Raw genomic sequence first — 17,566 nt, 5'->3', positions numbered from 1 at the left:
TTGTTTTAATACTATTATAGGTTTATTAAGCATTTGTTTCCTTATACAATAAGGAATGTTAATTGAAGCACTGAATATTTGTCCACAGATTTAAATAGGGTCCATATATGCTAATGGTAACAATATCGTAATACTCAAAACAGGACTGGGAAAAAATGTTTGCCAACCGCATTCTATTATAAATTATCTGTTAAGAAAAAATAAATTAAGACAGCAGAGTCTCTTGCATTAAACACTTTAAACAGCACTCTGTATTTACTAGGCTATGTCCGCTGTTCGGAACAACAGTCTCCAAGGATTAAGTCTCAGAATCAATGCTCTATTGATTTTACTATCAATGAGCATTATGGCTCACACGACTGGCCATTTTAAGGGAAGATAGCTTCTATTATAACCCACTTTTTAGAATATATACTGTTAAAAGATAAATCACTGCTTTCAATAGTAATTAAGCTCTGTATTTGAAAAATAAGGATACCAACGATATTTAGGTTTTCAACTGGAAAATGATCCTACTCAGATCTCAGAAGCTTCCCACAATTTTTAAACCTCGCTTTCCAAATTTAGGATGCGGTTTAATTAAAAGCAGGTTTCTCATTAAATGATTTATAGAAATCTATATTAACTATGGAGGATAGTCAGCTAATCCATGTGTAGAACTACATTCATAATTGAATTACAAAGCATTCTTCTTTTGATGACGTATATTAATTGCTACTCTCTGCAAGAAAAATCAAACTGAAAAGAAAAAATACATCTGCAGTACTTTTTCTCAGGCCTATGCACACAGAACACAGCAAATCATCTGCACCGGGCATGCTTACCCATTATCTCTGACATGTAGTGGTCAGCAAACTAAAAACCCACAAAGCACTGGTATTTATATATTTTTTATATTTTTATATTTACATTTATAAATATGTATTTATAACTTAAGTTGAATCTCTGTTTAAACACTCGGGATTCTATGTTAGTACAGGAATCTAAGTCTTACAAGCAACCAACTGCACGAATATTAAAATTTCATTCTGTTGTAAAGTTTCATTTGAGAGCTCTTTGTGGAATCAATTATATTGCAAGAAAAATCCATTACCTGTAGTAGCTAATTACAGTATCATCTATTTTAATATAATTATAATTTACTCCTCCCTTTAATACAGCCACTGCATTTCACATTTCAAATTATTTCAGAGATCTGATACATTTCATATACTATGAGCTTGAATTAATGAGATCTATTCTGAACTACAGGAATACTCCACTGATGTTTTTTGTTTGGGGAGCTCTTTCTCCTCATTCTGTCAAACACATCCAGTGCAACATCAGCCAGAACAATTTATACCTGTGCATGCACACACATAACTATAACGAGGGCAAAGATAAACACTTTTCTTACTCTAAACAAGCATATCTTGATTCCTTTACAAATGCTTCCTGTAATCAAGTCCACATTGTTACAGAGAATAGGCCTTATAGGTAAAAAGCTCCTTAAAATGGCAACAAACAATGAAATTAAAATCTAGATTTTTGCCTAAATACAACTAACAGAACTGTGCAAACTTTTTCATGAATTAAAAATAATCAAAAGGTAATAAAATATCATCAAGCTTATTTACCAATAAATGACTTAAAATACAATTCAGGAAATGAACCTACTTCTACATATCCTAAAGAAACTTTCCTGTAGAAATTCATATACTCTGCAACGTGCACAAAGCATAAAATGTTAAACAATGCTACATTAAACAATCTGCATGTATGTTTCATGTCAGAACATCAGAATGTTTTAATTATGCATCAGTTAAAACGTGTAAGTGAAAAGCACTACCATGGCAATATTATTGTATTCTACAGTATGACTAATAGCATTAGTAGACTTCGCAAACAGCTACGAACCTTTCTCAAAAAAAGCAAATTAAATTACAATTATAAAGTTCTATAAGCTACATTTTTAAATAGAAGAATGACAATATTTTAAGAAAGGCTTCTGTCATCAGATACAGTAAAAATCCACTGATAAATACAAAAATAGAAAGGTTTTAGAACAACGATTACATTTAGCTGGCCAACGGATCTGCCTTTCAGAACATCCCTTCTGTGCACACACAAACAATTAACGCCTCTGACACTCACAGAGACACAGAGGAAGGGTTTCATTAGACAGAGTTCTATTGTTTCAAAGCGAGTTCGTCACTCACTTGCACAGGGCAGGTCCTTTTACTCCTGTTCTTACTGTTTCTGCCCCTCTGTGCACGCACCAAGATGAGGGTTACATCGCTTCTGAGACGAACAGCCGGAGGCAAGCAGGTACTGCGGACATCCCCAAAAGGGGTCTGCAGCTCACTCTTCTCAAGGCAGCGTAATCCTGTGCCCCAAACCATTTACACATCCCGTTCCAAAGGGATTCCCAGCTAAACTGCTAGAATGTGCCACCAACTAATTTGCAAGACCAATTTCCATCTCACCCCAGCAGGTCTTTGAGTTACTTTAGAAATAATAACTAGTACGCTGCCAAGGGGGAAAAACATCTGGCATAAAGCCTTATTGCAGCAGACCCAAATAGCTGCCTCTGGAATTAGGATAAAAGTGAGTTGATAAGCCCTGAGACAAAGGGTGCAGCACCCTGTGTGTGGGTATGAAGGAAAACTTCGAGCCTCTTCCGCTACATCCATCACTTCACACAACAGATAACCAAATAACACGCCAAGTAGGAAAACGCCCCAAAGCAACCGCTCTCCCCTTTCCTTTGCCATATGGCTGCAAGAAACACATGAATTATCTTACATTATGAGAGAGAGGCAGCACTTAGCAAAATTACTTGAGGTTTGTTTTAAGGACATGGACGGCAATTCCTTACAGGGAAAAGGAGAAAATACTCCACTCACAAGCTTGATGAGAGTTTACCATTAGACTGTGTAATACAGCTGAAGAACAAATATTTTCTTAAAGAAACCATACACTGTTGTTTATAGAATCACCAAGGTTGGAAAAGACCTCTAAGATCATCTAGTTCACATTATTCCTAAATCACAGAACTGAAGGTACCTCCGGAGATCACCTTGTCCAACCTCCTGCTAAAGCAGGTTCCCTACAGCAGGTTGCACAGGAAAGCATACAGACAATTTCTGAATATCTCCAGAGAAGCAGACTCCACAACATTTCTGGGCAGCCTGCTCCTGCTCTGTCACCTTCACAGGAAAGAACTTTTTCCTCACGTTTGTACAGCACTTCATATGTTCCAGTTTGCCTTTCCTATGCCCACTGCCCCTTGTTCTGTCACTGTGCACCACTGAAAAGAGCCTGGCCCCACCCATTGGACTGCTGCCAATTACGTATTTATTTATATGCATTGATAACCCCTCCTGCAGTCTTAACAGCCCCAGGTCAGTCTTTTCTCTTAAGGGAGATGCTCCAGACCCCCAGTAATCTTTGTTGCCCTCCGCTGGACTCTCTCCAGAAGTTCCCTGTCTTTCTTGAAACTGAGGAGCACAGAACTGGATGCAGCACTCCAGGTGTGGCCTCACCAGGGCAGAGTAGAGGGAGAGGATCACATCCCTCGACCTGCTGGCTACACTCTATTTAACACACCCTTCTTGGCCAAAGGGGCACACTGCTGCTCATGGCCAACCTGCTGCCCACCAGGACACCCAGGTCCTTCTCTGCAGAGCTCCTCTCCAGCAGGTCAGCCCCCAACCTATACTGATATATGCTGGTATTCCTCCACAGGTGTAGCACTCTGCAGTTGGTCTTGTTGAAAGGCATAAGGTTCCACTCCACCCAACTCTCCAGCTTATCCTGTATATTATTTCCAGAAAATTATCTGAAGGTAAATGCTATTTTATTCAACTATATTTATACTTAATCAGTGACAGAAGCTGGATCAACTACATATCCACACTGCAAACAAAAATACAACAGATCTTGCCTATGTACAAAAGAAGTTATTGATTAAATCAATATAAGATAGAGCAATCCACTTCTGCTTTAACTTGTCATTATCAATTACTGTGCTATACTAATTAATAACATTTTCTCAAACAAGCTGGTTAAATTAGTAAGTTTCATAATGTATACAAGGCTTAAAAAAAAATCTTCACAAGCTACTTCACTATAGTTCCATGAAAAAAAGACACTATTACATCTGCAAGGTAATTTCCAGTAGTTTCAGGCTGCAAATAAGTTCTAAAAAGGCAGTATCACATAGCAGATGTAACCAAAGTTACAAACAAAAAAGCAAAAAAACGTTTGGGATAACTCAATTTTCAAGTGGTCTGAAACCATTTAGCAATGACTTGTGTATTTTAACCTTTTCTTGATTAGGACTTCACAAGAACCATCTCTGGTGAGAGGTGAAATGAAAAAAAACATGAATTTCCCAAAGCACTTCTCTAAAGTACATTTTCATGACACTTGAAGAAAAGATCATCAAAAACTATCTGTACTATTAAACCAGGAGTCATGACAAGAAACCAAAAATCCTTCAAGAAATGCCTCGCAGAGCCCAGCTTAGACTTGTAAACCAAAAGATGCTTTACTAGAACTCCAACCGAAAAGTACTTTTTCAATGGCTCTGTTTCCCTTACAGTGATTAGCTTATTTGGACAGCCTCTAAAAAGAAATACAAAACAACAAAGTCTTCCAGAAAAGTACAGTTTTTCAGTTTTTAGTCCTAACCCCTTCTTATACAGCTGGACTTATTCTCAAAGCTGTGATGACAATTACCAATTATCAGTAAAATACAATGGTATTCACATCAAAGTTTAAAATATCATAGATAATACACTTAAAAGAAAAGCCATAAAATAAGCAGCAGAAAAAAAATCTTAAGGCATAAACTGGAGATAACCCCAAATACCATGCAAAGAAACTTTTTTGGTACAGTGAGTTATGACTGACAGTTGAATCAATGGACTGTATGTTCCACCACAGCTTTAACAAAACTAACAATGATAATTAACACAACTCAAAAAAAGTGATACAGTTGAGAAATGTTAAAACAATTATTTGCTTCAAATACCAGATAGCTTTTAAAGTTCTTTCACACTGCTGCTTTTAAAGGAGGATAACGAGTGCATCACACAAAAATTCCTATCAGCTTCCCCTTTCAGCCCACAATCAGAAGAATTACAAACTGAAATTATGCAGAAATCATCCAAATAGTTATGATTAAGACAAACAAGACTTCAATTTATCACTGTCATAAATGAATACTTTATTCAGGAAACTGAGCAGATTAACTCACCTCTTCCTTCTTTCTTCATCCTTTAAAATCTCATAGATAGCCACCAACTAGAACAAAAACACAAAAAGAAAAAATAGTTTGCTTTAGAATAGAGTTTGTAATATTAATAGTAGTATCACGTGTTACATTTGCAAAAAAAAAAAAGCTCTTTGGTAGTTTTCACTTTTCTCCTTATAGCACTATGAATTAGACTCCATATGCAAAAGAAACCGTGACATAATCATATACAAGATGTCATGAGAGACACAAACAAGCAACTCCTGTAAAGGACATTTTCCTCCTCTCATCTCTCATAGTGACTTGTGTCTCAGTTACAAACAAACAAGCACAAACAAACTCGGTATCATTTATTTCATCCAAAAGATCTTCTTTAAGTAGCCCGTATTTAGTCATCATGATATTTTAAAGGCAGAACTAATAACAAGAGTCTCATGGTTTTGGTCTGTAAGGATTTAAAAAAAGAAAAGATTCATTGTTCTTACTAAAATGCCATCATTCTATAAAAATCTGATCCTATTTTCCAAAAATTTGTATAACCACACATGGCACTTACTTGCCTAAACTGTGTTTCTGCATTTTCATCTTTGTTCTTGTCTGGGTGTAAAATCAGTGAAAGCTTCCGATATGCTTTCCGAATATCTGCCGATGAAGCGTCCTGCAAAATGAAACAAAGCAAACTGTCAGAAACAATTCCCAGAACTTATTTAGGAAGTGAAGACAGTCAAGAAAGTGCAGGATATTAGGCAGTAACATTGGAGGAATCTAACCACAAAACCATACAACCAGCTGAACAATCACCGAGTCCAAGTCATCTTTCATCTCTACTTCCTTCATTACTGGACATTCATTACAACAATATTTGTCAAAATTTTCAAATCCTTTCTTGCTTAAAAATTAACCAGTGATCCTACTGCAGCACCTGAAAGCTCAAATAGAAACTGAAAATTATTGCAACCAATATACCCTTCAAGTCACCATTTCTGCAAACTATCATGCTCAATTTCGCAAACTTGGGACTTGCTACAAGCTCTTCCCTTACTAACATTTACATTAAATTCACCAATGGGATTTGCATTCAACTTCAGCTTCACCACCTGTAAAGAAGCGTATTTTGCTAAAGGAGCTTCAAATTGCAATCCTGAAGCTGTTTTGTGGCACTAACATCAATCTGTATCTCAATGATGATGAACTGGCACACGTTTTGGGATAAAAAATAAAATTCAGACCATACAACGCATCAAATTTGCTGCACAATGCACACATTTCTAAATTAATGACTGCCATGCTAAGAAGATATCCAGAAAAGGAAGATTCTGAGGGTTGTAATATGTGGTATATAAATGTTATACTCATCAGAAGATCCACAAAGCTCCAAATAGAAACAGAACTACTTGCATCCTATTACAAACATGCCAAAGGCAACATTTTAGAAATAAAGTATTCTCCTGACAATTTTAATTTCTTGACTTTATACATATATTGTTCCCAGTATAGTCTCTCTCTCAAAATTACAGTGTCAACTGGGATTAAAAAACACCAAAAAGACAGATCTGAATTGGCTGGGAGAGGAACAGAGCTGAAATAAGATAATAATTAATGCAATACTGTAATTAGCCTGTCAGGCTTTTTATTATAAATCATTATTTTCATTTTAAAAATTTCAGTTTTATAACACAAAGGTATAATAATGCCATACACCACTTTGGGCCAGGAGTGAACATTAGAGAAAGATTTGGGAGAGGAGAAGGGGAAAAGGAGAAAGTAGGGAAAAGTGAAGTATTTGAGAAAAATCAGCTATGAAATAATGCTTTGAGGAAATTGGTATTATCCCCTCATGTTAAGACCAAAATTTCCATATTCCCTTCTCTGTCCAAAGAGGGGGTTTGATTACTCATAGGGAAGATTTCTCCTGAAAAGACTGCATCTGCATTTTTTCATTTTCATAGTTTCCAATAGCTACTCCTATGGCTCACAAAAGCTGAATTTGAGTGGGTAAGTACCAGCTGGCTTCCGTCTGGATTACTGCAGATGAGTTGTTTCCAACTGATGCCACACGATAGGTTTATTTTTAACTGTTGGTTAAAGGGAAGGAAGACACAGTGATGAAATAGATATTCTAAACACAAATTCACGAGATGCAGGCTTAACAGAATTACATTAAATAAATAGGAAAACATACCAGAAACAAATCTTTTAAAAATTAGAGATTGAGACCATGAAAACCTCAAGAACTAAGTCCCTCCAGACTGTGAGTTTGGGACAGACTGCAGCTTACTCCTTTCTCTACTACGCACTTAGATGTGCTTGGTATTATTTTTGGAACACTCTCGATGAACGGTGTAAAACCTGACTGAAGCGTATTTTTAAGAGCAGTGGCAGTGTTCTTCCAACTACTTCAAACAACAGACAAGCAAAAAAGTTACAATGTTTTCAGTTTTATCTGGACAATTTAAACTTAGATTTCATATGGGAGCAGCACAAGTTTTCACGTACAAGACTGAGACAAAACGTTTTCTGTTTTATGTGTAAACAAAGCAAGAGATCCCAAATCAACTTTGAAAAAGCAAGGTTGCTTAAGCACATACGTTGCTTCATCTTGAGAACAAGTATTTGTAGATTTACAGAAACAGATTATTCATCTTATTTACCAGAAATAACTGAAAGATTGTTTTGTTTGCCCTATCTTAACAACCTAGTCAGACACCTCATAAACCACATGGGCTCGTCCCTAATACAAAACACAGTATTTCAGCACTGCTATAGCAAATAAAAATCAGGAAATAGTTTACTGGTATAGTCTTAGCTAAACGATGAAAGTGATCTTCATTAACATATCAGCTAATTGTAACTAAGCCCTCAAAAGGTCAAAAAGGGGACAATAATAGCAATAAATGACTAAATACGGGATGTTGCTGGAAATGATTTAATCACTACTGGTCCACATAAATTTCAAAAGTGGCAGTAAGACTGCCAGCTGATTCTTTACAACATAATGCAGAAAAGTGTTGTGTGTTTTGAAAATCAAGTTCCAAATGTGTAACAAGTGCTACCTATGGGTAAAATTAAGCATCTTCAGGAGAGGTTCCAGATCCATCAGGAGCTGTCCTGAACAGTCTTAGAGGTGCAAAACAGAGTAATTTTTAAAAAAGCCTCTCCTCCCTATAGAACTTCCTAGCATTGTATGACCCTAAATAAGACACAAAGAATAATTATTTTCAAGCTAATAAAGAAGCACCTACCATATTGAAGTCAGCTGTTCTAACAGACTTTCACTTATAGCTGATGCTGTTGGCCACTTTCTGTAATGGCTGAGCAGCAAAACACCAAACTAAAGAGTCAGCGCTTTCTAATAGTAAGGTATTATTTCATATACTAGGCAAAAATCCAAAGACTGGGGAGAGAAAGTCAGGACCACACTGGTTTTATTTGTTTTAAAGATAAAGCTGAGAAGAGAAGCAGGATGGCCTCATGTGCATTTCAGACATCTCCATCTCAGTTACACCTGAGGAGGGAAAAATAAGGTCTGTATAGGCCTATCATTTAATAGCAGTACGAGCTGGTATATAGCTGTATAGAGACAGCATTAAGTAATTTCTCCAACTCTGTGCTTCAGGTTGGCGTGTCATGCCACTGATACAGCCAGATGAGCCTGTCACACTGCCTCTCTCATGCGGATACAAACATCAGAAGCGCGGCCCTATTCCTCAGTAACTATCCTTTGACAGCAACACTGCCCCATAAGACTCCCAACGTTGAACATCTTTTTATGATCCCGTTTCTGCTTAATGGATCTTACAAGCTCAGAACTTCTCTGCAATGCAAAATTCCACTTCAGAAGGAAAAAAAAAGCAATACTCCATTAGGCATACATACTTGGGGAAAAAAAAGGAAAAAGAAAGAAAAGATAATGCAAAATGGATGCTCCAACCTGAACCAAAAGCCACTCAGTTGCCATCTGCGCAGCCGGAAAGCACAGAGACAAATCAAAAAAGAAAAGGTGTTTTATGCTAGAATTAGTTCTTAGAAATAGAAAACAAATCTGTATTTGGTTTGGTTACAGTCTGGCCTTGTATGCATGGAAATACATGCAAGTTTTCTTGAGGGAAGTTTTTAATTGCTAACACTTTACTGAACAAGTAGAGTTACCAGGTGTTTAGATACAAGACTTCTAGGTAGAATTTAAAAGTTCATCTTTCAAACATGTTAGCGTAAGCCTTTCACTACAACCAAGTATTTTAACATAGAAACAAGCCAAGCATTTGAAGGAATCAACAGTATGCCAAAAAAGTTGAAAACATACTTAAGGAACTCTGTTGGAATTTTTTCTAAAAGGTGCTAGACATCAGATTCCCAGGGCAGGGGAGAAGAGGAAATATTCTTCTCTCTATACCGCATACCTTTAGCATGTTGTTCTGTTCAGACAATTAAAACACATATTACTAAAAGGTATTTTACTCTGCATCATTTCCACATTGTCCAGCATTATCAGGAAAAGTACATAATTAGACTACAAAAAGATATGGAGAAATTAAGAAAGGATTTTTTATCACAAGTGATAACAGAGCAAAAATAATGTAAATTTGCTTTCTGTATTTTTCAAATGACATTCTTGCTGAAAATGCATAGAAGTTAGAAGATTTAAATCTGATCTCAACAGCCTATACTAATCTAATTCAGAGTCCCACCTGCAGAGTTCACTTCCACCTTCATAATAAATAGAAAAATTGGTGTAGAGCACTACAGCTCTATATTTATATATATATATATCTCCATTGCCTTCCATGCCTAATGTAACTACGATTACTAATGAAGCTTAAAAAAAAAAAAAAAAAGGCCTCATTGTGGTCCCAAGACAATTCTTGAACACATAACGTATCAGATATTGCCATAGGCAAACAATGATTGGGTCAAGGGGAAAAAAATAATCAATGTCTACATAGTTTTCACTTACTAACATATACAATTCAAAACCTAAATTGTTCCCTTGAGTGCAATGCAGTTACTGAGCAAGACTTAGTTACTTACAATTTAGCAACTGCTTCTAACACAGCAAATGTGCTCGTTTCATCTTCGGTTTTAAATACGGGCACTGATGTCTTCAAATACGTGGCATCACCTTCACTAGCGATAGGGTGGCAGTGGTCCAGAAGACAAGCACGCTGACAGAAGTCACTTTGCTACTGATCTGCTGTTTGCCCAATCGCTTATTAACGAGCTACGAGAGAATGGCACCAGTGCATCTACTTCATCGCTATGCCGCTGAACAACTGTGGAATTTTCAGCCACACAAACTACTGGAGCTATAAGGCAGTCAAAAACGATGACTGTACAGAGCACCAGGTAAATGTATCTGTAACATGAAATCTTGTACCTATAAATGCGCTCAGGAGAGGCAGGCCTTCATGACACAAAACGTATCTTTTTTAGTCTCCATAAATTATAAACCTATTGATTAGAACTCCATGGTTTGGTTTCATTTTAAATTCAAGAGCAATTCGAATGCATATGGTTCCTTCAATACCATTTTCCATTCAGAATTTGTGTGTAGAAGAAAGGGCATAAGTCCTGTTTGGTAACCATTAGGTATACAAGCTGAATGGCACAGAAAAAGAAACAAAAAAGTAAGCTTTGTAAACACAACATTTCATATTTTTCTTTAGTGAACGTGCAGGACACACAGACAGTCCCACAAAAATCCACAGCACAAACCAGAGCAGATGACCACACAGAAGCTACAGCTGAACATGAGATCACCACCGCAACCTTCCACCCGGTTGTTTCCACATGAGGCCCACAGAAAGCTGCGCAACCTTCGTTCAATTAGAAAGAAGCTCAATAAAAATAAAGGGTGAAGACACTCCTCTTTTTCAAGGATGTAAATTGAGTTCAACCCATGTTTGCTACTCCGCTGCAGATGGCTGCTCCAAGCACACCCAGGGAGGAGGAGGTATTTGCTCTGCTGCAGAAGGGGCCATGCATCTCTCAACATTCCATTGATTTAAACAGAATAACAGCACAGCAGGGAAATATGTAAGAACCAAAAATAATGCTAAAATGGTGTTTTAATGCTTTTTTATTTTGCTAAGTTTTAAAGCAATTCATGAAATGAAAATGAATACAAACCAGCACAATGTATTCCTGTAGGCTTCTGATAACTGGCACAATCCCTTAACTGGCATGCTTGTTTCCAGGGGAGTGTGTCAGATGAAAGAAGAGCCTGTTTTCAGCCTAGCATGCCAAATGAATGAAAATTCTGCTGCCTCATGCTTGAGAAACCAAAAAAAGAATGTTCTCCTCAGCACATGTGCACAATTACACAGGCTTAGGTTTTCCTGACCATTTTGAACAACAGTATTTATATGTCATTTTTTTTCTTCTGCTGAAACTCTTTTAGCTTTTTAACTTTTTTACTTAGATTTTCAGCAATTGATTATTTAGATATGAAAAAAATCAAGAGAACACTGTCATGCATAACTGTAAGGTATGATTTAACATGAGTTTTGCACCTGAGATGCAGAGAACACTCACTAATTCTGTCACAACGTTTTTAGAATTACTCCTTCAAATTCAAAATGGAGATAAGCTCCCAAATAATAACTGAGGACAATATTCAAGCCAAAATAAACTAAGCTGAAATCTTGATGTTGTTAGTGTTTATTTTCTTTCAGGTATTCTTTCTAGTAGCTCAAAAGGAAAAAAAAATAAGTAGGTATCTTTCATTTATTTCACTTTTTTTTTTCCTGGGAATGCTGTTACATATTTATTATTTTACATATTTATTGTTTATATATTTATATGTTATATATACGTTTACACAGTAAGATTGCTGCTTTTACAGCTCAGGTGAGCAGTGAAAGCAAAGCACAATGTCTCCTGCAGAGCAATTCTTGCTCAATGCCTTTGCCCCTTGCTATAGCAGAGACACTGTGCCCGTGCTCACACAGCTGTGGAGCACCACTGTACAGCAAAGATTTTTGGGTATTGGATCTGACAAGTCCCAACCCCTCCTTCTATGTAATCCCCAAAATATGCTGCCGCTTGATTGTTTATACAGTTTTCATGCTACATTTCAGCTTTAGTATGTTTCTAGGTATGTAAAGAATTAAAGGAAATCAGAATCAGCACAGCTACACCCATACAAGGCCTTTCTCTCCTCTCTTCTCCACTCACTTACCCCATTCCCATCACGTCCTGCCAGCAGAACAGACTCGACTGACTTGTACTGTCCTACACATCTCCTCCATCCCTTCAAGTAGCAGCTTCCCAGACCTTGATTTAAGCATAAATTTTGAAGGGAGATTACTAACAACCACAGACTTAATGATGAAGGTCTTATAAAAAAAAAAAAAAAGACCAAAGTAAATAATAAAAAAAAATAACACACACACACAGCACTGGTTACTTTCTCATTACTGAACTCTCATGCCACTTGAGTTGTTGCTATCACTTTTGTGACTGCATCTTTAATTGACTTGTAAGTTCAATAAGAATGTAAAGCTTTTTATATTTTTGAAAGGTATTTATAAACTTCCAATTCTGATGTCCAAAAAATGAGGAGAGAAAGGGCATATTAGAAACAGGATATAGGATGTATGGCCAAAAAAATCATAATGCCATATAAGACGCCATGAGAGAACATTTAACACAGAAGCTGTTAAAATCTGCCCTCTGCCTTACGCATCAGCACAGCTTTCACATGGCAAGTAATCCCCACAGACATCTACTTTCAAAATAAACGTCACCTATTTGTTAGTAACTTCCTCAGCTCCATCAGCTGGGAAGGACACTAATTCATATGCCCACACATCCACCATATATGTATTGTCACATCCACGCACAAATGCCAATTTAAAAACTCACATAAACAAGTGTACCTCCCCAGCTGTTCTCAATGTTTAAACAGTGCTCTAATTTATATTTTTAATTGTTGCTCAACTTCACAATTCATATTAAGAGCAAGTAAATAAAAGCTGCAACCTAAACTGAGAATGAATAGACAGTGATCGTTTTCATAATTTAAGTAATGCTTTTAATACATGACACTCCCTAATCAAAACATGACAAAAACATGGGTAACATGAAAATGAGGTGCAAAGCAAGTTGGAAAGAAAAAAACCATACCTTGGATAGTTAACCATCCTATCAAAAACAAAGAGATGTATCAAATAAAATGTTGGGAGCTCTGTCTCAGATCCACCAATACTCAATATTTCAACTGCCAAGTTGAGTTGCAGAATCACTACTAAACCAGCCAGCACCAGCCTTAGAAATCTGCAAAGATGCTGTTGAACAGAATTATAATTTTTAAAGGTCTTGACAAATTGCAGAATTGCTCTGAATTTTCGTAAGGGAAAGACTAACGGACCACATGTGGACAGGAATCACCAACCACACAAGCGCAGGATGGCACAAAGCAGCTGGGCAGAATGTCCGGCCACTCACAACCAGTGGCACGCCGCTGCCTGCCCGAGCAGCCCAGCACAGCCGTGACACCAACCGCACGGTGCCCAGCAGCTGCCCCGTATCACGTCTAAGCAGCAGCCGCTGAATAATGGCACAAGCAGCTCAGGTTAGACGCACTGGAAACCTCCCAGCAGCACCGTTAGCTCACCGCAGAACAGGCCGACAAAGCCTCCATCGAGGGCTGATCTCACACACATTCATCAGGCGTGACTCAGCTTTAATTGGTTCTGTCACAGCAGGGTACAGTAGATCACTAACATTCCTGTACTTTAGGATTCAAATATCCCTTTGATGATCAATTTAATCATTACACTGACAATATTCCAACTGGATTTACGGTGTCTGTTTAAAGGGACCGAGCTGGCAGACAGCACTCTTGTCACACTGAAGGTGACAGCTTTTCCTGCCAGAAGGTGCTGAGATTTTCACAGCACCTCAGAGGTCACTGAAAGGAGCAGCAGTACCAGGAGGTGCCAGGAAGCACTCCTGTCTGATGAACATGAACCCCAGTGGGCCCTGCTCCATGACTTGGATTGCTAGGCTGTACTCTTATTTTTCCTGTTACAGACCAGTTACTCCGAACTAGTACAGAAACCATCCTGTAGTCGGTGTTCACTAATACATCATCCATGCAATCTGAGTTTAGAAGACTTTTCCCATCAGTTACCAGCTTTAAGACTAGCAAGACACCACAAACAGCCACGATCTGCAAGGTTTCCTTGGGAATGTCAGAAGGAAAGTAGTTCTAAACCAGGTGAAGTTAAAAAACAGACATGAATTTCAGCAAACAGCATAAAATTTTTAAACCAAACAAAACTATTCACTTAAAAGTGCTCTCTATTTGGTATATTTTAAATACATGTTTAATTTCTGCAGCAAAAACATCTAAATGAGGATATGGTTCAGATACTGTAGTAAACCACATCCAAGAAAAGTAGACTTTGAGGGGCATCTCTCTCAAAATGCTGAATGTTTTAAAGCAAAAGCTTCCATCTCTATTTCCCATTGTTTAGCCAGTATCTGTACCATACCATAATATTGCTGAAGCAACTATTTCATAGAAACAATGCTATTTTTCTTAGCTTAGAAACACCTAAAATGGTCCCCTGAACTGGAGCTTTGAGATCTCAGTGTACTTCTGTATGCAGTCTGTTATTGGCTTGTTTGTCCTGCCAGAACCTGGAAGAAGACAGGAAGAACTTAAGACAAAAACCTTCTTGATCTCATTATCTGCTACAAAATACATATTTGGTTTGGGTAAATCCTTAATAACTTTCTCCAGAAAATAACATTAGCTAAATGAAAGGCATAAAAAAGTGAACAGACCATGAAGGTCTCATGTGTGGTTACATTTTCCTTGCTTAATATCACACTATAAGAACGTTTCCCTCCTCCCTCTCTCAGAAAAATAATTGTTTCACCATTTATTTTTGGCATACAGAACAGAAAATGTCTACCAATTTCAAGATCATAAATAAGTAAATAAAATAGCAGCGGGTTTTTTCTGACCAACTGATCAGAAAAGGCAAAATGCTGCGTATTTTTAAACAAAGGCATTTCATCACAGACTATGTTAAAGTAACTTTGAGATTATATAGGATATGAACACCTCTGAAAGCCCTAAAGGGCATTCAGAAACAGCTATTAATTTACTCAAGATGTATTTGGGTGGGTTTTTTAATTCTCCCCCACTCCCGCCTCCCCCCAAACATGTTGCTTTAAATAGCCAGGTTTATAAATAACTACCAGCAGCATTTATCAATCTCCTTCCATCTTTATTTAGACTACTTACTACCAAACTAGTTAGGATTTAGCCCTACCCACCATGTAAAGGAGTCACATAATGATCCCTTTATACTCATTAACTACCATTTTAATGAGCTATTACTACCTCGGGACTCAGAAGACCTCAGGGAGGTTGTAACATGCCACTACCCATATAGTAATTCACTGCTGAGTTAGTACATAGCCTCCTTGAAAGAATGCAGGAATGCCCTCCATCACTTGCTGTAGTACAGATGCCAGCGTCAGCAAAATTCCAGTATATAAGGCACAACCCAGACTAAAACCTAATGAAAAACGTTTCAGTTAAACTCCAATAAGCTTAACAGATTACCCATTACTACGGCCCACTGCTTTACTGGAAGTAACCACCCTCCTAAAAGAGCGAGCTGAAGGCCGGAGCACTGCCCCACAGCACCAGCGCACAGTCTGCTGACACAAAAGGAGGCACACCTGGTAAAGGCACAAGGCAGAAAGCAGAGGACACAACATCCCAAATGACTATTCACAGGGTCTTTATGAGCTGTAAATTAGCCAACAGATGCTCAAAGGAATCTGGATAAAGAAATCAAGTTTACCATTAGGAACAATCAATTAAAATTCACACACAGTGAAGTTATGTACAACTGAAAGCTAAAGTAAAATGGAATTGAGAAAACAAAATCTCGCCCTTTTTTAAAAGGGCCATACATACACCATGACTTTTGATGGGACTGACTTGACAGTTCCTTGACAGCCCTTGCCATTCACTAGCAACCTAACACGGAAAACTGGGACTATGGTCACCAAGAAAGCCTACCTGACATTATTTGTAGTGAGAATGAGCCAAATCATCCTGAAGGAAGATGGCTGCCTCCCACACTTCATGGCAGCTGTGGGCAGACACTGCTACACACAGCTGCATGCTGTTCCCCGAACTGCCCTATTTTTTTGGTTGAAGCGTTTGCACTGAACCCAAACGAGAGGCAGAAAGTTGCATGTGTCCAAATGGGAGGCAGGACGATCACCTCTCTGCTTTCCATAAAACTACTCTGTGCAAGCAGTTACTGCTCTTTTCCTGCAGTACGTCGGAGGCACCCTGTTTGCTGCAGTAAAGGAGGAAGTAATTCACACCGATCCATAAGCGTCGCCCCTTCAGTCAGCAAGAGTCAGAAGGAGAACAAAACAGAACCAAAGGCTCTGCCCATGTGGAGAGCCCCTTGCAGCGGACCAGCATCACTGTGACAGCAGCACGGAGAGGCTGCAGCCAAACCACATGCTCTGACATCCCAGACAGGTCCGGAGGAGGCAACAGGTAGGGACGTACAAAGGGCAGAAGCTGAGAGGATCAGTGCAGAGGAAACACTTCCCTGTCTACTTGAAGCGTTTTCCAGTGCAACACACAGCCTCGATGCTGCAGCACCTGTGTCAGCACACACACACCTGCTCCTCTCCTCACTCCATCTTAAAAATAATTCCACCATAACAAGCCTTCTGCTGGGAAGTGGAGCAGCCCGTCAGCACTGTCACGGGGATGAGAGAGATGAAACAATAGTTCTCACCCTCCGAAGTCACAAGCAATGGAGCAAACGTAAGGTCTGTCTTCCAGCCACTGATAGGGAAAGGCAGCATTCACCCACAGAGACCCATCCTCAGGTCACAATGGGGGATACAGAGCTGGACAGCTGAAAAGAATACACTTGTGTGCTCTGTCTCCAGTTTCACCTCCTCATCGTCACAAAAAAGAAGCAGATAGGAGGAATTCTCCCCTGGCGCTGGTAGGCTCTGGCTGGCTCCTCACCCTGCAACAGTCATAGCCAATGCAGGAACCACAGAGGGGGCTGAACCAAGCCGGCAGCAAGACAGACTGCAAAAGGAGGAAAGAGCAAAATAAAGAGGAAAAGCATGCATTCTTCCATGCCTATGGAAAAGAGGAATTAGCAGTTGAGTGAGTAGCAATAAAAACTTGGCATAGGTTGCATGCCATTAACTACGCTACCAGAAATCTCTTTCAGCCAACTGACGGCAGAAGATAGTGACTATTACTAATTCATTTACTTGCCTCTCAACATAGGATTACAGGATTATCAGCATTAAAGA

At 38.5% G+C, this 17,566-nt stretch overlaps 1 protein-coding gene across 1 annotated transcript in view; it reads right to left on the bottom strand.

Annotated features, from left to right (window-relative positions):
• DNAJC1 (DnaJ heat shock protein family (Hsp40) member C1) overlaps positions 1-17,566 on the bottom strand; it is a 93,914-nt gene that overhangs the window by 55,689 nt on the left and 20,659 nt on the right. The window contains exons 2-3 of the mRNA XM_021387940.1: positions 5,796-5,897; positions 5,243-5,289 (exon numbers count right to left, since the gene is read on the bottom strand). Coding sequence (XP_021243615.1) covers positions 5,243-5,289; positions 5,796-5,897 — 149 coding nt within the window. The remainder of the gene's footprint in view (positions 1-5,242; positions 5,290-5,795; positions 5,898-17,566) is intronic.

The sequence above is a fragment of the Numida meleagris genome, chromosome 2, assembly GCF_002078875.1.
Source record: "Numida meleagris isolate 19003 breed g44 Domestic line chromosome 2, NumMel1.0, whole genome shotgun sequence".
Lineage (NCBI taxonomy): Eukaryota > Metazoa > Chordata > Aves > Galliformes > Numididae > Numida > Numida meleagris.
The sequence above is the reverse complement of the archived record's forward strand: the minus strand, read 5'-3'. Positions and strand labels throughout refer to the sequence as shown.